Raw genomic sequence first — 23,674 nt, 5'->3', positions numbered from 1 at the left:
CCGCTCTCTCCTTTCCTCCAAGACGAGACCCAGCACGCGGCCCCACCAGTGCTGGGTTCATACCCCTTTAAGAAGCCAGTCGGGGCCGAGGGTGGGCGTGGTAGCCGGGAGCGAAAGGGGGCGACGTCCCGCCGCCCAGATTGGCCGGAGGCCCAGGCGGCGGCCCCGCGCCTGCGCAGTGCGCAGCGAAGCGCGCCGGAGAGGCGGGGGCTGCAAAAAGAAGGGCGAGCGGGTGCTAATTGGCTGCGGTGGCGGCCCCGCCCGCTAGTGGCGGGCGGTCACGTGACGCGACGCTGGGGGCTCCCGGCGCGGGGGACGCTGGTGGCCAAGATGGCGGCGGAGCTGGTGGAGGCCAAAGTGAGTGAGCGGCGGCGGCGCCGGCCCGGGCGGGCGGCCGAGGGGCCGAGGGCCAGGCGGCGGTCCGAGGTCTGCGACTTCCGCATGGGGTCCCCTGGTGCGGACCGCCTGCGGCTCGGCGCCCAGACCCCTCGTTCGCCCCCCGGCCCTGGGGCTCCGGTTGCGGGCGGGGGGCGGGGAGGCCGGAGGCGGGGGGCGGGGCCCCCAAACCTCACCCTAGTCCTCGCGCGGGGAATCGGCCCTGGGCTTGAGGCAGGGTCCTCCCCGCTTCAGCCTGAGCGCCTAGGGCCCAGGTCTCTCTAAACTCGGGCAGCGGGCCGCGCCTCCCAGCTGGAGGCACAGTGCCCCCGGACAGCATGAGGGGCTGGGCTGCTGGTCCGCTCCTCGCCCCGAGCCGGGCTCCGTGCTCTTCGGCCTGGGGGAGTGTCTTCGCCTCCCTGCTCCTCGGGGCACGGGGGGCCGGCGTCTGGGTCTCAGCTTCTCGGTCCAACCGGGCAGGCTGAGGTTGGCGACTCCCTGCCCAGAAGGGCCCCCTGACCCTTCTACCACCGCTCCCGCCCTCGGGGTGAGGACCCAGGATCCTCAACTGCCCCGAGACACAGCCCGTCCTCTTGGGGTCTGTGCCCCACGGTGGAGTTTGGGGCCCTATTGAGCCCTCGAGCGGATCCCAGAGCCCCGCCCCCCTGGATGCCCTCCCTCTCACCCCCAAGTGGAGCGGTGTTCTGCCCCCCAGGATGGCGTCCTGACCCCCGAACTTGGCTCGGAGCCTTCCTATCTACCATCTCTCCGTTTGGGGCACCGGGCTCTCTCTCTTTCCTCCCTGGTTCCCCTTCGGACAGCATCTGTGAGGCTTTGGACTCTGCGCCTGGGGTCTCTAACCCTCACACACGCGGCATCAGACCCTAATCTTGGATGCTTCCCTATATTCCACTCCCCAGTGAGTCTCCTTCTCAGATCATAGCACTCTCTCCACACAGTCCCAGAACCAGCGCTTTAGACCCCTTTATGCACCCAGCTCTGGTTCCTGAACTCCCCTCCTCTTTCTGCTGGTCTGTGAGTTGTCCTTGGAGGGCCTGGTTGGTTTCAGGATAGGCTTCTTTCTGTAGGACAGCTCCCCGGTGCCTCTCCCCCTCTCCCCGTGCTCTAGTTTGGGGTCCAGATTCCACATCCCGTAAATACCATCCCCTCTCCTAGCTTGGGACCCCTTTCAATCCTCTTAGGACTAAGCTGGGAGCATTCCCACCTCCGGGATACACCTTTCCCAGGTGCCTCTCCGAGGTCAGGCTCCAGAACCCTTGCCTCAACTAGATTATGATTCTCCCTGTCTTCCCCGAGAAATGTCGGCTCTCACTCTCCCCTCCCCTTACATCTCCCTTCACTTACCCCTGGGATCTGAAATGCAGCCCTCTAGGTTCTGTGATGATAGGGTATTCCCTCCCTTCCCCCAGACCTACACCACACACACTTCTGCACTTCTCTAGGGTTTGGAGAAATTGAAACTTGTTCTAGAGAAGTAGAGAGGTCTGAACTCTGCGAGCCCAAGGTGGCAGCCTGCAGGCCTGATGTCCCTGGAGCCCTGAAATTTAATCTCCTCGAGGGACCATTAGTGTGACTCTGGGCCCCCACCCTCCCAGACAGAGGTTAGGGTCTGAAGTCTTTTTTATTCCATCCAGAGCCTTGAAATATGATCCAGTGAACTCTACTTGACCCTCCGGTGGCTGGGCCCTCCCCCCCCCCCAACCCAGTTAAATTAAGTGGACCCTTTTTTCAAGTTCTCTAAAACACTAGCTTCGGTTCAGGGGGGCTTGAGTCTGCAGCACCACTTGCTCATCCTAGGGAGCTTTCTTTCCCCTTCAGTCTCTTGCGGTGATTGTGATGTGCCTTCCCTGTAACTGAAATGTCCCCCCTTTTAGGCGCTTTCCTAACCTCTCAGCTGGAGGTTTTGTCTTTTGGGGTACAAAGTCGGCTGGTTCAAGGGAATACTGGAGGTCTGAGCTTAACCCAAGGCCCCTGATAGGTATTGGGGAGGCGGAGTCGGCCTGTGAACTCCCTGGGATACCTTGTAGCAGTTTGTACCCATCTCCTATTTCCTGGAGAAAGGGGCTTTAACTTTCCTCCCATGCTCAATACGCTGGAAAGGGGTTAAGTTAAGCTCAGGTACTGTATGGAGGCTGATGTTTCTCCACACAGCCAGCTGCAACTCTGGAAGCCCTGTGGCCTGGTGCTGTTTATAAACACAGATCTGAGGGGCCGGCAGGGGCAGGATGAAGCCTCAGCAGGAGGTGATCTGTCTAGCCCTTGGGGCTTCCTCCTGGATGCTTGTGTCCCTCTCCCAACCCTCCCTCCCACCCCCCCAGTGTCAAGGGCAGGCTCCTCCCTGGTGGCAGCTGCTTAGAAATCAGAGTGGCAGCTTGAGGGGTGTGTCCCCGGATGCTGGTGCCGGAGCTCCAGATGTCTAACCGGGTGGAAGAGGCTATGCCTTGGGGCAGGGCGGGGGTCTTCCAGGGGTAGGATGGCGTCAGGAGATGTGTTGTGGTTGGACTCAGAAAGGCCAAGCCCACCTGCCTGTGGCTCCATGGGAGGCCATCAGCTTGCACATGGCAGCGCCTCTCCCCTCATCAGCCTTGGGCCTCTTCCGGAAGAAACAAGTCTGTGAGCCTTTTTTCTCTGATCAAGGTAGGAAGTCAGGCTGAGAGAGGTGATGCCTCTGTTTCAAAGCATTCTGGACTCTCTGAGGACCAGCAGACGGCTTAGGTGCTTAGGTAGGGGGTGTGCTGTGGAGTGAAGGTCCTTCCAGGCCCCCAGGCAGCTGGGTGTGAGTGGAAGGTCCAAATGCCAGTCCTGTCATTGCCACACAGGGAGGGAGGCCTTGGACCAACCACTTCCCTCTGGGAGCCTCAGTTTTCTCGCCTATATAATGTTCAAGTCCTTGTGAAATGAGTGGCTCAGAACTCCCCTGTAGTAGTTGGCACATGATAGACCCTCCTCTCCACAGCTATAGTGCAGAAGTAGGAGGAAGACCCTTCAGCAGAAAAGCGCTCCCCCTTGAGGTTTTGCAGGCAGGACTGGACAGCCCCCTCTGTTATCAGCGTGAGCCTGGTGTTGTACCGATAGAAGGAATCTTAGCTCTTGCGCTGACAAATGAGGAGCCCAAAGTGCAGAGAAGCCTGATAGCAGACCTAGGGTCATCTGGGAACCTAGTGCAGAATCTGGTTTTGAACCCAGGGCTCCCGAGTCAGACTCCATGTCTCACCCTTAAATAGCCAGGAAACGGGAAACATCTATGTCTCCTGGATTGAGGCTGCTACGTAAACCCTGGCAGGGTTCCCACCCACCTCCAACAATAACACTTTCTCAGGTTTAGTTTAAGCGATGTATTGGTTTCTTTGGGTGCTATCCTGCTCCATGCTCGCCAGCTTTCCACATCCACTCTTGTCACTTGTACTGTGTGTTTTGTTTTTCTGTTCCCCCTGGAAGTGTCTTTTTCCCACCACATTTCATTCAGGCCAGCTTCAGGGCTCAGCATGGGTGATCTGAAACTCTGCCGGCCCATCCTCTTGGGACACTTTGCTTATGAAGCATATTGGGGAACTCTCATTCCCCTTGGTGTCCCAGAGTCTCACAGAGGGAATGTATCTTCAGGCAGCCCCAAAGAAAACATTGGGACCAACTGAGCTCTTGTGCTTGGTTTGATTTAGTTGGAGGGACCCTGCCAGACCTCATCATTTTGCCACAGTTCAGTTAACAGCCTCTCCGGCTGCTGGATTCCCAGAGCCTTCTTCTCAGACCCATGGTTCTTTTTTTTTTTTTTAAATCCTCAGCCCAGGATATTTTTCCATTCATTTTTAGAGAGAGTGGAAGAGAGAGGGAAAGACAGAGAGAAACATTGATGTGAGAGAAACACATTGATTGGTTGCCTCCCGCATGCACCCTGACCAGGGCCCCAGGACATGGGAGGGGGAGGAGCCTGCAACCGAGGTATGTACCCTCGACCAGAATCGAACCTGGGACCCTTTGGTCCACAGGCTGATGCTCTATCCACTGAGCCAAACCGGCTAGGGCAGTGATGGTGAACCTATGACACACGTGTCAGAGGTGACACGCGAACTCATTTTTTTGGTTGATTTTTCTTTGTTAAATGGCATTTAAATATATAAAATAAATATCAAAAATATAAGTGTTTGTTTTACTATGGTTGCAAATATCAAAAAATTTCTATATGTGACACGGCACCAGAGTTAAGTTAGGGTTTTTCAAAATGCTGACACTCTGAGCTCAAAAGGTTCGCCATCACTGGGCTAGGGCTTGGTTCTTAATCGGGGCTGATCCTGCCCCCAGGGGATATTGGAAGATGTCTGGGGGACGTTTGTGATTATCATGATTGGGATTTGGAGGTGCTCCTAGCATCAAGTGGGTGTGGGCAGGGATGCTGCTGAACACCCCACAATGTCCAGGACAGCCCCTACAGAGGACAATCCAGCTCACTTGTCTACATTGCCCAGATGGAAAAAGCCTGCTGGAATGATCAGCTAAAGTGCTCAGGTGTAGGTCAATGCTGGGGACAGTGTAGTAGAGATGAACAACTCCTGGCATCAGTCGGGCCTGGGTTTGAATGTTGGCTGTAATGTGGAGCTCACACCAACCTGGGGGATGTTTTAAGAGTCAAAGTTAAGTATATAATGACATGTCCAGCTCAGTTCTCAGCAGGTGATTAGTATTAAGTTGTGGCTATCATCCTGTAGAGCAGTGGTTCTCAACCTTCCTAATGCCGCGACCCTTTAATACAGTTTATCATGTTGTGGTGACCCCCAACCATAAAATTATTTTCGTTGCTACTTCATAACTAATTTTGCTACTGTTAGGAATCGTAATGTAAATATCTGATATGCAGGATGTATTTTCATTGTTACAGATGGAACATAATTAAAGCATAGTGATTAATCACAAAAACAATATGTAATTATATATGTGTTTTCCGATGGTCTTAGGCTACCCCTGTGAAAGGGTCGTTCGACCCCCAAAGGAGTCACGACTCACAGGTTGAGAACCACTATTCTAGTCTAGACCAGTGATGGCGAACCTTTTGAGTTCGGCGTGTCAGCGTTTTGAAAAACCCTAACTTAACTCTGGTGCCGTGTCACATATAGAAATTTTTTGATATTTGCAACCATAGTAAAACAAAGACTTATATTTTTGATATTTAGTGTATATATTTAAATGCCATTTAACAAAGAAAAATCAACCAAAAACATGAGTTCGCGTGTCACCTCTGACATGCGTGTCATAGGTTCGCCATCAGTGGTCTAGACCAAAGGGAAAACATGTCTGTGGCTGACATTGGTTGCACATTTATTCTGCTTTACATGAGTTACCTCATCAGGCCCTTCTGACATCCCAATGAAGAGACCGAGGGTTAGAAAGGCCATCAGTGTGCTCTGTTTTGGGAGTGGCTGAGGCTGTTTATGGAAAAACAGGATTCCCGGTTCCTGCCCTGGGGATGCTTTTAGGCCTGAAGATGTGAAAAGAGAACCTGAAATAGAAGGCGGGGGTGGGGGCAGTCAGAAGAGCTTGTGCTGTGTTGGCAATGCTGAGGAATGGAGGAGGAGGAGGAGGGCAGCAGGGCTGAGCTGGGAGGGGGCATCATGTGAAGGGTGAGCGTCAGTGGAAGTGGGATCAAGCCCAGGCCAAGTGGGATTGATACCACAGCCGCCTCCTGGGCTCCCACTCACACCAGCCAGAATGAAAAGGGAGGGAGCATGGGATCAGGTGGTAGCTGACAAGGGCCTCATTTTGTTATCCCCCCACTCAGCCCAGGCAGTTCAGGGAAGCCCCCATGCCCCATTGGTGGCCCCTGACTCTGGCAGCCGCTCCCTCTGATCACATGTATCTGTGGTTGCTCTTCCCAGAACATGGTGATGAGTTTTCGAGTCTCCGATCTTCAGATGCTCCTGGGTTTCGTCGGCCGGAGTAAGAGTGGACTTAAGCACGAACTTGTCACCCGGGCCCTCCAGTTGGTCCAGTTTGACTGTAGCCCTGAGCTGTTCAAGAAGATCAAGGAGCTCTACGAGACACGCTACGCCAAGAAGAGCTCAGAACCCGTCTCCCAACCCCACCGGCCCCTGGATCCCTTGACCATGCACTCAACCTACGAACGGGCCAGCACTGTGCCCAGGACTCCACTCACAGGCCCCAACATTGACTACCCTGTGCTCTATGGGAAGTACTTAAATGGACTCGGACGGTTGCCTGCCAAGACCCTCAAGCCAGAAGTGCGCCTGGTGAAGCTGCCCTTCTTTAACATGCTAGATGAACTGCTGAAGCCCACTGAACTGGGTGAGTCCACGTCCTCTGTGGGTCCTGCCTTCCAAGTTCTGGTGCCTGTGGCCATGGAATATTTTCTGAGAAGCAGCAAAGTCAGGGGGCGGCAGAAGTCTTGTTCCTCATAGGAGCCACAGGGACCACGTTCGGGTCTTTAGATTAGTGACCTATGCCATCTAACAATATTTCCCTAATACCAGCAGCTTAAAACAATTGAGAGTCCCAGTTTCCAAGGGTTAGAACTCTGGAACAGTCTAGCTCTGGGTGGTTCTGACTCAGAGTCCCTCATAAGATTGAAGTCAAGGCGTTGGCCAGGGCTGGGGGTGGTTGTCAGCCTGGTGTCAGCCTCAGCTGCTGTCTGAGCTCAGGCTGGGGAAGGCTGACCAGCCTCAGCTTCCTGTGCCTCCAGGACTCCAAGTGGAATGTCCTGGGCCTCTTGTTAACACTCAGATTTTCCCTGAGTGTTCTCAGAGACCCCGCCCATTATCTCTTACATCTCAGCCCCCACTCCCCCATTTATTCACTCACTCACTCACACAGTGTATATTTGAGCACCAGCTGAGTGGGAGCCCCTGCACACATACACACACACACACACACACACACACACACTCACACACACTCACACACTGTTGAACCCCCACATCTTTGCTCGGCTCCTGCTACATGCCAGATATAGGCCCTGGTCCTGAGTTGGTCCCTGGGTGCTGTGGCAGAGGTCACAGTTCCTTCACTGGCTACTTGGCTCACTCCCTTCCATCCTGCTGACCCAGCATCCTCTCGTGCTCAGCCAGGGGGCCCCTCTTTGCATGCAGACTTCAGCTTCAGTCCTGTGTTAGCCTGCCCCCTCTGTCCTGCCTCAGGTGTGGGGAGAGGGAGAGGTGCCGCTGCCTTTCTCTTCTTACTCACAGACCTTGGGCTGGGCTTACTTACAGAGGGGCTGTGGTTCTAGGTGCGGTTGCAGGAGGTAGAGGAAGGAGTTCTGGTGATTTCGGCCTTGGAGTCTGAGGCCGTCCTCTGCTTTTCTCTGACACGAGGAGATGTTCCTTGCCAGCCCCCAGGTGGGGAGCAGGTTGGCCCGGCAGCACCTGTCACGGCGTTGATGTGGCTGTGCTGGAGTCCTCCAGGACGACTTCCCCTTTCTCTGCTCCCTCAACCTCTAGATGCTGGAACCCATCCCCACCACACCGCTGGTTTCTCTGCAAGGTTTTGGGTCCTCAGGACTAGCTGGCTAGCTAATCCTGAAGGTTTTCAGATTCCAGAATCATCTTCAAAATGGGGAGGCTGGGTTTTCACCAGGAAGCTGCAGGGCAAGCCTGGCGCTGGGCGGGGAATGAAGCTGGAGGTGACTTTGAACTTGGGGCGGCTGGCAGGTTCTCATCCCCTGCCTGGACCATGGGCTTCCTTCCTGCACTGCAAGCCTGCAGCCACTCCCACCCCATAGTGCATTGCTTTACACTGTGCCCCCAGGGACCCTGGTCACCTGATCTCCGGGAGAGTCTGCTCCCCTGACTACACCAGGAATTATTCTGCTGGTGGCTCAGAACAAAGAGGCCGACCCCGCCCTGCCTCTGCTCCCACCCACTCGCCTGCCCCTGTCCCAGGGTGTACCCCTTCTTTGGGAGTCCCCCCTCTTTTTTTTTAGAGCACTTGGCGGCTGCCCGGGTTCCTAGGGAGAGGCCTCACTGAGCACAGGCCCTAACCCTGGAGCAGTCTGGCCCCTCTATTCCCAAACCAGCAGTTGTCCGCCCACCTTACACCCTGGGTACCTCCCCATGTGAATTCTGGCGCATTGGCCTTGCCCAAGAGCTACTTTAGGAGGCTGTGCTCGGCCAGCTTCCCTTTACCCCTTGCATGACCTGTCAGCCATAACAAAGCTGGCTTCTAGATGGAACCCGTACTGGAATAGTAGACATAAATCACACAGGGTATGTTTGGGGCCGGGGGAGGGGAAGAATAGAGCCACAGACTCAGAACTGAAGGACCTTAAGACACAGATGATATCCTCCGGTTGGGCAGGAGCTGGCCCAAGGTCACACAGCATTGCTAGGAAGGGGCTCGGGGCTGTGGACTCAGCCCTCTTCCTGATTCTCATCCTTCCCCACACCATCAGTGCTTGCACCCCTGCAGGGAAGCACCTGTTCTGAACCACATAAAGGTTCTGGATCCCAGGCCTCCTCTCCACACGAAGGGCCCATCTGTCTTTCCCTTCCCAGCCGGGATAGGCCAGTAGCCTGGCGCTCCCAGGGCAGGGGCACTTGCTTCTAAATGATCCTGGGCCATGCTACTTTAGCTTGGGGCTCACTGGGTATCTTACAGCCTGAGGTTCCCCCCAGCCCAGCCACTTAGGGTGTCAGCCAGAATCTGACAAGGAAGGCCCAGATCTCCCTGTCAGGATTGGGTTGGGGGAGGGAGGCCATTATGAGACTTGCGCGCGGAAGGAAGGAAACACAACCTGGCTCAGTGCTGCTCTGAGAGGCTCCCCAGCATCCTGTGGCCAGCTCCTCATAGTGTGGGGACATTCAGCCTGCCCCCACTGTCACCCTTTGTCCGGATAGCTCCAGATGCCCCCAGTTCTCTGCCTGCCCCCTAGAGGTGGTCAGCACCCAGGTGGTTGAGAGCTGTTGGTCTGGTGCCTGCCTCATTGTTCATTCAGCCTGAGCCCTTTGGCTGGCATTGCCTAAGCAACAAGAAGGTGATGGGGTCCCTGGCCTGGCACATTTTGCCAGGAAGTTGCACTAGAGGTGATTACAAACAGTGCCGGGTTAGGAATGGCCTGATTGTGGAATACATGGTCTTTAGGGGTTTATCAGTACCAGGAGCCCCTTACTATGCATTTGTGTGGAGGTGGCATTCCTGTCCAGACCTGAAGGGTGAGTAGCATAAACTGGACAAAGAAGGGAGTGGGAAAGTGTTTCAGCCAGAGGCCCAGTGGTGAGAGAGAGCTTGTAAATGAAGGCCATTGTGATCAGAGCGTGGTGTGGCATAGGAGGAAGGAGGGAGAACAGAGGCCAACAAAACATGAGACGGGTGGGCCAAGGGGAAGCGTGGGGATTGTCCCAATGGCTTTGGAGTTGCTGAAGGTCCCATGAACTTTTCCAGGTCTTGTTTTCTTGAGTTCTTTCTGAGGCAGGTATGATCTCTGAGGTGCAGTGGCCGGCCTGCCGTTGCATAGCCGGTGTGGTCCATGCTTAGCTCCATTCCATGATGTGGGAGCCTAGACAGGCCTATGGCAGCCCAGGTCCCAGGCTGCCAGCAGACAGGCTTGTGAGATGGAAGACCGTCCCATCAATGGACTTCTTCAAATCCTCCTTTTCTTTTCATTTAAACTTAGTAAAATTATGTGTTCATCATAGAAAACATGGGTGGTAGTAGAGAAACCAGCTGTGGCTGTGCTCCCTGGAGCATCCCTACTGGCCGAGTGGGCTTGCCGCCTTCTTTTCTCCATGGTGCAATCCTATGAAGATGTGGCTGTACCCTGACTGTTGTTTTGTCATCCTCCTCCCACCCCACCCCAGTATATTGTGAGCATCTGCTCAGGTCCTTAAATATTCTTTGCTGGTGTAGTGTTCGAGGCTGCCTGGCAGCCTGGGGTGGAGATGGATGTGTGGGCCCTCTTTGTTGGTCAGTATCTCAGATCTAGCCCAGGGGCTGGTTCCCAGAATTCCCATTCCCTGGAGGACTCAGAGCAAGGGGTTCCCGCCTTTAGTCCCTGGGAGGTGCAGAGGCATGTGGTTGTAAGCAGGGGCTGAGCGGGCATATATCCACAGCTACCCAGTGTCCAGCAGTGTGGATGACAACTGAAGTACTTTTTGGTTCAGTGGTGCCCATGATGACCCAAAGACACCTGACCATTGTGCTGATTCTTAGGATGTAAAGGTTTTGGAGAAAAATGAAGCAGGGAAGGAGGTGGGGAGTGCCAGAATTGCAAGGGTGGTGGTGTAGGTTTTTTTTATTAATCTTCAGCCGAGGATATTTTTTCCATTGATTTTTAGAGACAGTGAAAGTGAGGGGGGTGGGGGAGAGAAAGAGAGACTTGAATGTGAGAGACACATTGATTGGTTGCCTCAGGCACACACCCCGATCAGGCCTGGGGATCGAACCTGCAACCCTTTGGTGCACGGGCTGATGCTCTAACCACTGAGAACACCGGCCAGGACGGGTGGTACAGTATGTATGTATGTATGTATGTATGTATGTATGTATGTATTTATTTATATTTATTTTTTGGTACAGTTTTTAAATAAAGGTGCTTGGGAAGACTTTCTTCCCAGTGCATTTTCACAAATTTAGAAGATACCAGGGAGGTGGAGATCATTGAGGGAGGAATGATCTAGCTAGAAGAGGGGGTGGTACATGCAAAGATCTCAAGGGGGGATGTATTTGACAGGTAGGGAGCCTAGGAGGAATCCAGGGTAGCTGCTGTGGAATTATGTTTACAGAGCTGGACAGATCATCCCCGAGGCCCTATGTAGCAGACAGTGAGCCCCGGGAGCCTGGAGACCAGCAAGTGGTATTTGTACTGATCAGAACAGGCAGTGGTGGTGGGGAGAGGAGAGCACTGAGTGCCAACAGGACTGGCTGAGGAATTGATGGGGGAGGGGATGTGACAAGAGTCATGGGTGATGTCCACATCTCAGCCCTGAACAGCTGAAGGTGGAGCTGGTGAAGGCCTGGCTTTGGGGAATCCCCAGCCCCCTCCTGATGGTGGTGTAAAGTATGCCTTGTCCCAGCTGAGGTGGCAGCTCACCTGGCTTCCTGGGGGAGCAGTTGGACACCCCAGGCCAGTGACACAGCGGAAAATTAGATTCAGAGTCCTCACAGCAGACTCACCTAGAAATAGGGACCATTCCAGGAAAGGGACCCTGGGTTCTGGTCCTTCCACCACCAGCTTGCCCACATTTCTTAAATAATGTTTTAGAGAGGAAGGGAGAGGGATAGAGAGAAACATTGATTGGCTGCCTCCCACACGACCCCTACTAGGGATCGAGCCTGCAACCCGGGCATGTGCCCTGACAGGAATCGAACTATAGACCTCTTGGTTCCTGGGTTGACGTTAAACCTCTGAGCCACACTGGCCAGGCTTGTCCACCTTTATTACACTGTTATTGCTGGCTCCCTGGCCAGCGAGTGTGTGGCTCCCAAGAAGCCTGCTGGGGTCCCTTTCCCTTCTCCCTGGGGGTCACTGTGAAGTGGGGTGGTATCTTTGACCTCCCACCCAGTCTTTTTTTTTTTTTTTTTTTTAAATATATTTTATTGATTTTTCACAGAGAGGAAGGGAGAGGGATAGAGAGTTAGAAACATCGATGAGAGAGAAACATCGATCAGCTGCCTCCTGCACATCTCCCACTGGGGATGTGCCCACAACCCAGGTACATGCCCTTGACCGGAATCGAACCTGGGACCTTTCAGTCCGCAGGCTGACGCTCTATCCACTGAGCCAAACCGGTTTCGGCGTCCCACCCAGTCTTGACAGCTCAGATAATGTGAAGCCTCACCTCCCCCCACAAATGCCCCTGGGCTCTTTGGGCAGGCCTGACTGAGGTGTCTGCAGGTGGCCTGCCAGTGTCCCCATAACCAATTAGGTGACCCTCCTCAGGACCCCAACCAGGACTCTGAAGGGACCAGCAGGGCCCTCAACAAACAAGCATGAATGGGCAGTAGTGTGGCCATGGCAGCAGCCACCTCTTACACCACACCAGCTACAGACTTGGCTGTGCACTCTGAGAGGGGGATCCTACGCATGGAGGGCGCCTAGACTTGGACCAACATAGGGGTACACGGCCACTCACAGATCTGGAGTACAAACTCAGGCAGTCTGGCTTCTAAGCTGGAGCTGGTTTTAAGTTTGAATCACATTTGCTTAAATAGATTACCTGTTGTGGTTTGGAATTCAAAAGGTTCTAAGACAGGGTTGGCCAATTAGGGTGGGGGCCAACCCCACTGGCTGCCTGTTTTTCTAAACCAGTTCTATTGGTGCACGGCCACACCCATTTGAACGCTCACTGTCTCTGGCAGCTTCCATGATACAAGGCAGAGTGAGGACATCAAGGCAGAGACCTTGTGGCTCAAAAAAGCCAAAAATATTTATACTCCAGCTCTTTATAGAACAGTCTGCCCACTCCTGTTCTAAAGGATTTGCAGTATAAATTTTAAAAGCTCCCTCCTACCTTTCGCAGTCCTCGGAGGCTGTGATTGTGGCCAGTTCTCGCACCCCCTCCCCCAGAGACATCTCTTGCACAAATAAGCCAATGTGCCCTTGCACAGACCCCCTCCCTCGATTTGGTTGCACACGTAGCAGCATGATAAACACAGGGCTCTGCATCTGCTACTTTCAGGTAACCAAACACCTTGGAGGTTACTCCTTATTGGAACACAAAGAGCATCTTGATCCTGGTTACCTGTTTTCCCAGTTGCATAGTATCCTTTGTATGAGACCTCCTGTGGCATGTCTTAACCAGATCCCGTTGGCCGGCAGTCAGGTGGTTAACAGTTTTCTGCTGATAGAAACCATTCTGAGTAATGTATGACTGTGAGCATTTTTCCTGTATGTGTGAGTATCTGTGCTGATGGGCACGTGCTCACGGAATGTGTCAGAACAGCCGTTCGAGGTGGGGACAGAGTTGTTGCTGGTGTCTTACAGACCTGAAGAGAGCAGCCTGGCTCAAGGGTATGTGCCTGTCTGTGCTGCATCCTCCCAGTAGCAGTTCTCTGCTACTCTCCCCTAGAGTAGCAGTTAACAGTTTTCCTGAATAAACACCTGAACTCCACAGGGATGATAAGGCTACTGCTCTGAGAGTGACCCTTGGTGGGGGGCATGGGGTGGGTGAGTGGTAAATATTCCCTAAACCAGAGGCTGAGGTTTGGCCCCAAGAAAGAGTAGGTTCCCTCTCACCCTCATCCCTGCCTAGTAGGACTCCGTCTCCCATTTCCTGCTTCCCGGCCTGAAAGGGGCCAAGCAGTAGAAATGACCGTGATCCCTTGCCGGGGACCAGACATGACCCTGATCCCATGTTTGTGTTTAGTTCCACAGAATAACGAGAAGCTTCAAGAGAGCCCATGCATCTTCGCGTTGACGCCCAGACAGGTGGAGCTGATAAGGAACTCCAGGTGCTCTGGCCCCACCCTTTGCTGACCTCCATGCTAGATGGTGGGTGGATGTGGTCTCAGGTGGCCTAGGAAAGCCTTCAGCCAGATCTGATGCAGAACCTGCATTCTCACCCCCACTCCAATCAGGGTCTGTGTGCACAATCAGCAGCTCCGAGAGGTGGGCCAGTGTCTCCCTTTAACAAAGTCTGTCCCCCTTAGCATTGTTGACATCAGGGCCAGGTCATTCTCTGAGGGGGGCCATCCTGGGCACTGTAGGGTATTGAGCAGTATCCCTGGCCTCCACCCTCTTGGTGCCAGGAGCATCCCCAGTCATGATGACCACAGTCCCAGACATAGCCAGTGTCCCCTGGGGCAGAGTCGCCCAGGTAAGGACACTGGGCTGTCCCCAGGTCTCTGACCCTGCTCTCTGAGACTCCATCTCCAGCTGAGACAGCAATCACCACTGGAGCAGCCGCTTGTTGGGGCACTCAGCACATGCCAGGCCCGCACCCACCAACCTACTTAATATCCACACCAGCCCCCCATTGTCCAGAGAGGGGAAGTCATTGCCCCAAGTCACCAGTGAGTAAATGGCAGGAGAGAATATTCTAGGTGGTATCTATTGGCCTTTGGTTCCAAGGGAGGTAGTGGGTTAGGCTGCCTGGCTTGCCCAGGAGAGGCCAGTGGTCACCCAGCTGAAGGGTTGGCATGGTGCACTCCCACCTCACTGACCCCTCCTTTCCTCTCCTTCCCTGTGGTTTCCTTGGGGCACAGAGAACTACAGCCTGGGGTCAAGGCCGTGCAGGTCGTCCTAAGGTAAGCCAGGTGTGCCAGCTCCCCGAGGGAACCCTTGGCTACTTCCGCCTTGGGTGGCTACAGCCCTGCTGTGTCCCACCCCAAGTGCATTGAAGCTAGGTCCCCCTTCCTCACGACAGTCCTCTGAGGCTCCCAGCTAGAGGTGGAGCCTGTTCCTCCCTTCTTCCTACTGGCTGTCCCTGGCTGTGGACACACCACTGTCCATCCCCACTCAGGCCAGACGTGGGGCCCTGAGATCCCCTTGTGCAGCCCAGCATTGTGATCTACCCATCGGGCCAGATGCAGCCCGGTCTGTCATCCTTGCCTCTCCCAAGGGCCCTTCCCCTGCCCTCAGCCCCATGGTACCCGTTGTCATTGCAGAATCTGTTACTCGGACACCAGCAGCCCGCAGGAGGACCAGTACCCACCCAACATCGCTGTGAAGGTCAACCACAGCTACTGCTCAGTCCCGGTGAGCAGGGCAGCCCCGGTCTGTTGTTGGGATGGCGAGCATGGGGGGAAGGGCAGGGACACAGACCATCTCCGGTGGCTGAGCCTCCGCCCGTTCCCAGGGCTACTACCCCTCGAATAAGCCCGGAGTGGAGCCCAAAAGGCCCTGCCGCCCCATCAACCTCACTCACCTCATGTACCTGTCCTCGGCCACCAACCGCATCACCGTCACCTGGGGGAACTATGGAAAGGTGAGTGGGGTGGGTGCTGCCCACTTGCTTGCTCCATCAGCCCTGCCACCCCTATCCCACCTCTGCTCACCCTGCCTGGCCCCACCCAGCCCTAACACCCTTCCCCTCTCTATCCCCAGAGTTACTCAGTGGCCTTATATTTGGTGCGGCAACTGACCTCCTCAGAGCTGCTGCAGAGGTTGAAAACCATCGGGGTCAAGCATCCGGAGCTGTGCAAGGCACTGGGTGAGCACTGCAGTGCCTTCCCTTAGGTGACTGAGTGTGGTTTTAGCTCTATTAGTGCTTATCTTCCCTTTGCTGGACGTGAGGAGCTTGTTGTCTACAGGGGGTGCTCTTGTCAGGAACCTGGACCTTCCAGGATCCATTCAACACCCTGGGGGTCAGGGAACTTGGGAGGTTTCTAGAGGATGTTGGACTGTCAGTGCAGAGGCCAGAGGCCAGAGGCCAGGACTGGCGAGGTGTGCTCACAGACTCGAGTGAGCCAGGGGGTCTGGGTGCGCTGAGCATGTGGGGCTTGTATGTAGCTTTGCAGGGGCGTGGAGACCTCAGGTGGTCGGGTCTGGCCTGATGGCTGCAGTGCAGGGAATGGGGTGGGTGGGCCCAGGAGCACGGAGAGGGGAAGTAGAGGCTGGATTCATGGTTGGGGTTCAAGGTGCATAGGGGATGACCCAGGTCTGATTAGAAATGGTAAGACTGTCTGTTTTCTTTGTACTTTTAACAATCAAAAAATGTGTGTGTGTGTGTGTTGCGGGGGGGGGGGGGGGGGCGGGTCACAGCATTTAAAAAACAAACAAAACATGCCATCAAAAGTGATAGACAAAACCTAGAAGTGGTTCTGTCTCTTCCTGTATCCGTGCACCAAGGGCTGCCCAGGCCACAGCTGTGCTCAGGAATTCCTCCACTTGGAAGCTGTGTGGTCAAATCACTGGCCCTTTCTGGTCTCTGAGATGACTTCTGATGCCATCTGACCAGTGGGGTCACTGAGGTGCAGAGTGGCGGAGTTAAGGCCCTATGACCCGAGGTCTCAGTGTATGTACCCCACCCTGCTGCCTCCCCTTCCCTCAAAGGGCCCTTTCTTCAACCCCAGTCCCATCTGCCTCTCTCCCTGTGGAGACAGTGGCCAATTTGACCAGAGTGCATATTGGACAGGGGCAGGGTTCGACGTGGAGACTGGCCAGGGTTCATCCAGGCACCAGCAGCCCACAGGGTGGAGGGTGGGGCAAATAGAGGCCTGGCTTGACTCCTCGGTGAGGAGTCAGGGGCCTTGTAGAATTGTGGGCTGGAGGAATGTATGTGACAGCCTGGGCCCCTGGTAGGATGGACTGTCAGGTTTTTGCTGAAGGAAGCCCCGACTTCATTTCCACAGCCAGCCCCAAGGTAGGTGTCATCACCAGTGGAACTTCTGTTTTTTGTCTCACTTGAACCCTTCCTGATGCACACGCCTTCTCTCTGTCAGGGGAAAAGTGAGGCCTTGCTTCAAAACCCAGTGCAGCCCTGCTGGGTAGCTCAGTTTAACTAAAGTTAGAGTGTCCCAGTATGCCAAGGTTTAAGGTTCAATCTCTGGTTAGGGCACATAGAAGAAGCAATCGATGAATGCATAAATAAGTGGAACAACAAATCCATGTTTTTTTCTTTCCGTCTCTCTCTCCTTCCCTCTTTTCCTCTACTTCTCTCTGTTCCCTACCTCTCTAAAATCAATAAAAAAAGGAGGGGGGGGGTCATGGTGATGGAAAAATAATAAATAAAATCTATTTTTTTAAAAATCAGTGATATTGCACCCATTCTTAGCTGCCCAGGGTCATTCTGATGAGCCAAGGCCTCTGGGGCCACCATTAGCACTTGTTAGGCAGAGAAAGGAATCATGGGATGGAAATTCATACTGAGGTGTGATTGGCTGTGAGAGGAGAAAGGAGGCTTCCTGGAGCCTGCAGCCTCTTGGGCGCAGTTCTGGCTTTAAGCAGGGTGGCCTCCACTCTGCAAGACCCAGAATTGGTTTGCCCTGAGACATCAGGGCGGCAGTCACCTGCCCTGGGACCCTTCAGGATGAAGTTTAACTTCCTGGCTTTGAAAGCAGAACATGCAGCCCTGGATGGTTTGGTTCAGTGGATAGAGCGTTGGACTACGGACTGAAGAGTCCCAGGTTCAGTTCCGGTCAGAGGCACATGCCCGGGTTGTGGGCTCAATCCCCAGTTGGGAGCGTGCAGGAGGCAGCCAGTCAATGATTCTCTCTCATCATTGATGTTTCTCTCTCTCCTTCTCCCTCTCTCAAATCAATAAAAATATATTAAAAAAGAAAAAGAAAGAAAAAAGAAGAACATGCAGGAAAAGGAAAGGAGGGAGACTGGTCCCAGGGCTGCACTAGGTGCTTTTCCTTCCAGTCTTTTTTCCAGCACACAGGCGAGAAGGAGGGCTTTGGGTGCTACTGTGAGCATGTTTTCACATTGTGTCTCACTTTTTGGTGCTGTTGCCATCTTTTCCTTTATTAGAGAAGTAACATTTCATTGTACAAGGGAAGCTGTTCTGGTAGGTTTGCTTCTGCCCTTGCAGGGCCCATGGTGAGCACTTCTGGACTGGGACTTCGGTGCTCCCTAGTGGGCACTGTCTTGAAGTAGGGGCCCTGCCTCCCCGCCAAGGCTTCAGGGATGGTTTTCATCGGAATTAACAGAGGCACAGCAGGTGGCTCTTTTGATAGCTGTGTGTTGCCTGGATCTTTCCAGAAAAGTCCTGTTGGTTTGCCTCATGGTGCACCCAAGCTATCAGAAATAACTGTGGCTGCTGCCCAACTTGCCTCCTGGCCTGGCCCTGTGGGCACCTCTGCCCCTTCCCCACTGACACTGGCTGCCCCCTTCTCCACAGTCAAAGAGAAGCTTCGCCTGGACCCTGACAGTGAGATCGCCACCACCGGCGTGCGGGTCTCCCTCATCTGCCCAGTGAGTCGATGTGGTGGTCCCCCTCCCTCACCTGTTTATTACGTGGGGGCTGCCTGGTGGCCTGTTCATACCCCCTTCCTCTGCCCGCAGCTGGTGAAGATGCGGCTGTCCGTGCCCTGCCGGGCAGAGACCTGTGCTCACCTGCAGTGCTTCGACGCTGTCTTCTACCTCCAGATGAACGAGAAGAAGCCGACCTGGATGTGTCCGGTGTGCGACAAACCAGCCCCCTACGACCAGCTCATCATAGATGGGTGAGTCACTAAAGCACAGGGGGCTGCGCTGCCTGCCGGGCTGCACCTCACCTCGAGGGTCTCTGGGGAGGGAGCAGCAGAGCCATGCAACTTGAAGGCCTCTGTGCCTGTTGGCAGCGTTGGAAGTCCCAGGTTGCAAACAGGCAGGATTTATGTGTGCAGGCAGCAGGAGTGTAGCTTAGGGTTCAGAAGTGGGGCTCTGGAGCCAGGAAGCCCACTGTTCCCCGGGTGACCTGTGCTCTTGGAAGCTGTTTTTCTGCACGTAACACAGGGACCTGAGAAACCCTTACCTCCAGTCTGATGCACAAAGTTGCTTCCTGAAGTTTGTTCAGTACAACCTTAGTCATGCCCTCCATAGAAAGGTGAAAAGGACACACATCTCCACCAAACTCTGGTCACATTCTCCTTGTCCCCTTTCTAGATGATGCTGGTGCATGGCCAAACTGTCCCTCAGCCTAACAAGCAGGCCGTCCCCACACCATTTGGGGACAAGGGGCAAAAGGCTGTTCTCCCCAAAAGGGAAACTTTGCTTAGGTTTTGGGTTTCCAGAAACCGAGCCCAGCACCTGACTGAGCAGCTCCTGCCAGGTGCTGGCCACACCCACCCCTGTCCCCGAAGTCTGATGGGGGCAGGGAGAGGTGGCAGCCTAAATAGAAGTTGGTACTCAGCTCTGCACCGCCAGCCATTGAAAGCTGAGACTTGAAGCTTGGGGTGTGTACACACAGCAGGGTTGCGAATGACCTATAGGGACTGGGTAAGAATTTGTCCCCTCATTCAAGCACTCATCTCGGGGACCATGTTCAGGGTCTTGCCAAGCCCTCCCTCCCAACTGTCCCAGGAGGTGGACCTTAATCGTCCCCGCCTTTCAGATGGGGAGACTGATACTCAGGGGGCAGTCACCTGCCCCGGGACCCTTCAGCTCGTAGGTAGCCAGGCCAGGTTCAGCCAACTCTGAGCCTGGATCCCCTCCCCAGAGGGGCTGAGCTACAGCCCTCTGTGCTACCCAACCTCAGGGTGGAATGAGGAGGCCCCTGGGGCTGGACATGAGGTCTGGGTCTGAATGGCAGCTCTGTTCCCAGCCTGGCAGCTGTGCAGCCCAGCACCCGCCTTCCCTCCCCCTCACAGGCCTAGAGTGGGTCACTCAGGCTCGGGTGGTGGAAGCTCTGGCAGGGCTGGGGACGGTGGCTCTGCCCCATACAGACCACGATCCCAGTAAGCCCATGGGGCCTCACGTAGCCCAGGAGGCTTGCTGGAGGAAGGGTTTTTGTTTTATGTATTTATTCTTTGAGGCTCTGCCATCTGTTCCTCTCTGGCCCTAAGCTGGGTGATCCAGGCGTCCCCAAAAGTACTCTGTCCCAGACCCTATCTTCAGGAACTCCCACCTGAGCTGGGGGGACAGGGAGAACTGAGCCAGATCCAGATCCTGTTGCTTATGCTCTGCCTAGAGGACGAAGAGGAACTGTAGAGTGGGGCGTTGGAGGGTGAGTGGGATTTTTCCAGGTAGAGAAGTGCATTGCAGGGAGAGCTTTGTTCACACAAGGGTGACCCTGGGGGTGGGCCTATGAGTGTGGCGATGGAGGGGAGGCCAGAGGGTAAGGGTGGGAAGGACCCCGTCAGCTCCAGAGCGTGTCCTGGAGCAGGACAGCCTCCCTCCTGTGTGACTGTGACCTAGGTGGTCAAATTCACTTGGAGGCAGGTGCAGCTTTGACACTGAACAAATGCTGGGGGCCATGGTGACCCATTGCCACAGCAGCATGTGTGTTCTGTGCACCAGGCCTGGCCTCCCCTCCAGGAAGCATTGGCTGTTCCTCGGGTCCCTCCAGCTGCTGGAGATGGTGGCAGAGACTGAGGCCCGTTGGCCAGGAAGTGTCAAAAAGCGGGGACTGGACTAGAACCCAGGCTGCTGCCACCTGGTCTTGTGGCCTCGGGGAGTTCACGCCTCCTCCCCAGGTCTTAGGTCCTCCATTTTGAAATGGGCCTGGCTGGCAGTACCTTAGCAGCCAGTCCCCAGGATCAGAGCACACCTCATTGGTTCTGGTTCGCCACGGGCACGCTCTGGGAGACTCTCCAGGGGCCTTTGAGCAGCACATAGCTGCTCTCTGAGTCTCAGTTTCCTTAACTGTAAAAGTGAGTGTAACACAGAATCGGGATGCCAGGGTGGGGCCGCTCGGTCAGGGGGCTGGGTAGGCAGGACCCTTCTTCGGCCAGCCTCCCGGGCCCCGTGCTCTGAAGGTGTTGGAGGGAGTGCCTGCACTGTGCCAGGAGTGGGTGACTGCAAGCCTTCAAAGCAACGTGACAGACCCTCCCAGAGGGCCTAGCTTGTGCAGACCCCATGCAGGGAAGAGACTGGCCCCCTCTCCCTCCAGGACCTCAGATCACTGGGGCCTGGCTGGTGCTTTCATGAAACTTCTTTTGTAAAGAAAAAAGTGGCTTAGTGAGCATCCCACCAGAGTCCAGGGGAGCAGGGTGTGGCTCAGCTGGCCTAAGAATCAGTTCTCCTGTACCCCCCCTCCGTGCCCAGGCTCCTCTCCAAGATCCTGAGTGAGTGTGAGGATGCCGATGAAATTGAATACCTGGTAGATGGCTCATGGTGCCCGATCCGTGCCGAGAAGGAGCGCAGCTGCAGCCCCCAGTGCCCCATCCTCGTACTCGGTGAGTCCCTGACCCAGCCCCCAGCTGCTCCTCGTTTGCCCCAATACCTATTCTGGGGGGTTGGCTGTTTCTGAGTTTGACTTGTGTCCTGCTGTGTGACATTTTCATCTAAAACACAGCCACCCCAAATGAAAAAAGACCAAGAAAACCAAAAAGGAAAAAAAACCAGGAGCCCTGGCTAGATAGTTCACTTGGTTAGAGCATCATCCCGATATGCCATGGTTGTGGGTTCAATCTCCAGTTAGGATACATACAAGAATCAACCAGTGGCCCTAGCTGGTTTGGCTCAGTGGATAGAGAGTTGGCCTGCGGACTGAAGGGTCCCGGGTTTGATTCTGATCAAGGGCACATGCCTGGGTTGTGGGCTCAATCCCCAGTAGGGAGCATGCAGGAGGCAGCCAATCGATGATTCTCTCATCATTGATGTTTCTATCTCTTTCTTCCCCTCTCTCCCTCTCTGAAATCAATAAAAAAATATTTTTAAAAAATCAACCAACGAATGCATAAAAATAAGTGGAACAACAAATTGATGTTTCTCTCTCTCTCCCTTCCTCTATCTTGCTCTGTAAAATCATTACATAAAATATTTTTTAAAAAGGAAAAGGAAAAATAAAACAGCCATCCCCATGGAGTGGATCCCATCCCCTCAGAGTGGAACAGACCAGGGCTCAGAACTGCACTGCAGGGAGCACACAGTTATTTAGCACCTGCTGTGTGCCAGGTCCTATACAGGGTGCTCCCCAACGTCAGGAGGCCTCTACACGAGGCAGAAATGGTATCCCAGGATTGCCCCTGCCCCTTGCCACCTCATTTCCTCATTCGGTGGGTCTGTAGTCCTGAGCATCTGTCCCTGTCACCCTCAGGCACCTCAGACACCAATGGGCTCCTATCCAGCCCCAACGTCAACGGTGGCGGTGGCAGCATGCTTGGGGGCTCTGGAGGCGGTGGCGGCACAATGGGCAGCATTGAGAACGGGAAGCTGGGAGCTGACGTGGTGGACCTTACGCTGGACAGTTCCTCGTCTTCAGAGGAAGAGGAGGAGGAAGAGGAAGATGAGGAGGACGAGGAGGAGGATGGCCCCCGGCCCAAGCGCCGCTGCCCCTTCCAGAAGGGTCTGGTGTCGGCCTGCTGACCGATCGTCACCCACCACCAACTGGTCGGACACTCAAATTTTCCTGGTGCTCACCACGCAGAGGGGTGCAGGCGGGCCTTGGGGTGCAGAGGGAGGAGTGATTTTTTTTTTTCTTTTTATTGTTCATATGGTTTTCCACCCCTTTCCCTGGATCCTGGCACCTGTACCTCTGGACTCTCCTATTGGAGGATTAAAAAAAAAGTAAAATTACAAAAAAAAAGTACAAAAGAGAAAAATGAAACAAAAAACAAACTCTTAAAAACAAGACGAGCCACCCACACAGCTGTTTCCCCAGCAGGAGTCAGAACCCAGAAGAGGGGTGGGCAGGACACTGCATCCTCCCAGATGCCCCACCTCTTCTGATGACCATTCCAGCTGGTACAGAGGGACCTGGGGCTGGTGGGGGCAGCAGGGAGGACAGGGGCTCCCTGGCAGCAGCCACGACTTGGACATTCATGTTCCTTTGCTTTTCTTCTCTCTGTGAACTGTCCTCTTGCCCAGAGACCCTGGAATGGGCCTCTGAGCAGTGAGAGTTTTAGCCAAGAAGCCATGGAGTGGGTTGGGGCGGGGAGGGGGCGATGGGGGCCGTGAGCAGGTGGGTGGGGGTGGGCTAGGGAGGGCTTAGCCACAGATGTGTTGTATTTTTTGAAAGTGCAATAACTTGGTATTTTGAAGACCCAGCATGTGGCCAGAACCCCCTTTGAGGTGGGGGCTTCAGGGTGTGGCACCGTGTGGCGTGGGGGGTCTCAGTTCTTTAGCCAGCTACCTCGGTAACTCCAATTCAGGTTAACTTCCCTACGGAACAGTGCAGATGTCCACGGGTGCCACCGCCGGGAAGGTGGCCACCTCTGAGGGGCAGCAGGGACTCCTGCCCCGTCCTCTTAATTTGGGGTGGTTCCTTCCCCTCTTGCTCTTGGGTTTTCCGACGGGTACGAGGCCTGCCCTGCAGCCCCTCCCCCTGGAGCCTCATACTCGTCTTCCAACAGGACTGGGCTAGGGGCCACCCTTTAGCAACCCAATTAGCCTTGGGTGTGGTCCAGCAACCATGGGGCTTCCATAGCAACCCCAGATGCCTCCAGGGACCTGCAGCTGGGTGCTTGGCCCACCACCCAGCATCCTTGCCCCCTCAGAAGCCACAACACCCCAGACCACTTCTGCCTGCCCTCCTGTTTTGCTTTTTCTCTTCCCTGTCCTTTCCCCACCAACCCCAGAATAATTTTCCTTTGTATAAACAACTCTACTAGTCAGGAAGCAATATCATTTCAGGTCTAAAGACAAAAAGGACATAAATCTGGTCGAGGGCAAATTCAGTTTTACTGTATAAACTCAGTTGCGCAGTCCAGCCTCCCTCAGTCTGCACTGGCAGCTGAAGGCCGCTGTTTTCTAATATTTGTATTCTAATTTAATTGTTTTTTTAAAAATGCAAATAAAAAGGTCAAGGTGAAGCCA

General features: G+C 54.6%; 1 protein-coding gene across 5 annotated transcripts; it reads left to right on the top strand.

Annotated features, from left to right (window-relative positions):
• The first annotated feature begins 110 nt into the window (after window positions 1-110).
• On the top strand, window positions 111-23,674 carry PIAS4 (protein inhibitor of activated STAT 4). 5 transcript variants are annotated; one of them, XM_059697171.1, is made up of 11 exons: window positions 124-357; window positions 6,264-6,690; window positions 13,701-13,785; window positions 14,539-14,580; window positions 14,941-15,031; window positions 15,132-15,260; window positions 15,380-15,485; window positions 18,117-18,190; window positions 18,281-18,441; window positions 20,963-21,093; window positions 21,957-23,674. In XM_059697171.1, exons 1-11 carry the CDS (start codon window positions 331-333, stop codon window positions 22,223-22,225), a joined length of 1,542 nt encoding a protein of 513 aa, XP_059553154.1. In that variant the 5' UTR covers window positions 124-330; the 3' UTR covers window positions 22,226-23,674. The 5 variants fall into 5 exon arrangements, with proteins under 5 accessions (XP_059553156.1, XP_059553155.1, XP_059553154.1 ...); XM_059697175.1 differs by lacking the exon at window positions 124-357 and adding an exon at window positions 2,841-3,033; XM_059697174.1 differs by lacking the exon at window positions 124-357 and adding an exon at window positions 4,267-4,335.

Source organism: Myotis daubentonii, chromosome 5 (genome assembly GCF_963259705.1).
Source record: "Myotis daubentonii chromosome 5, mMyoDau2.1, whole genome shotgun sequence".
NCBI lineage: Eukaryota > Metazoa > Chordata > Mammalia > Chiroptera > Vespertilionidae > Myotis > Myotis daubentonii.
The sequence above is the reverse complement of the archived record's forward strand: the minus strand, read 5'-3'. Positions and strand labels throughout refer to the sequence as shown.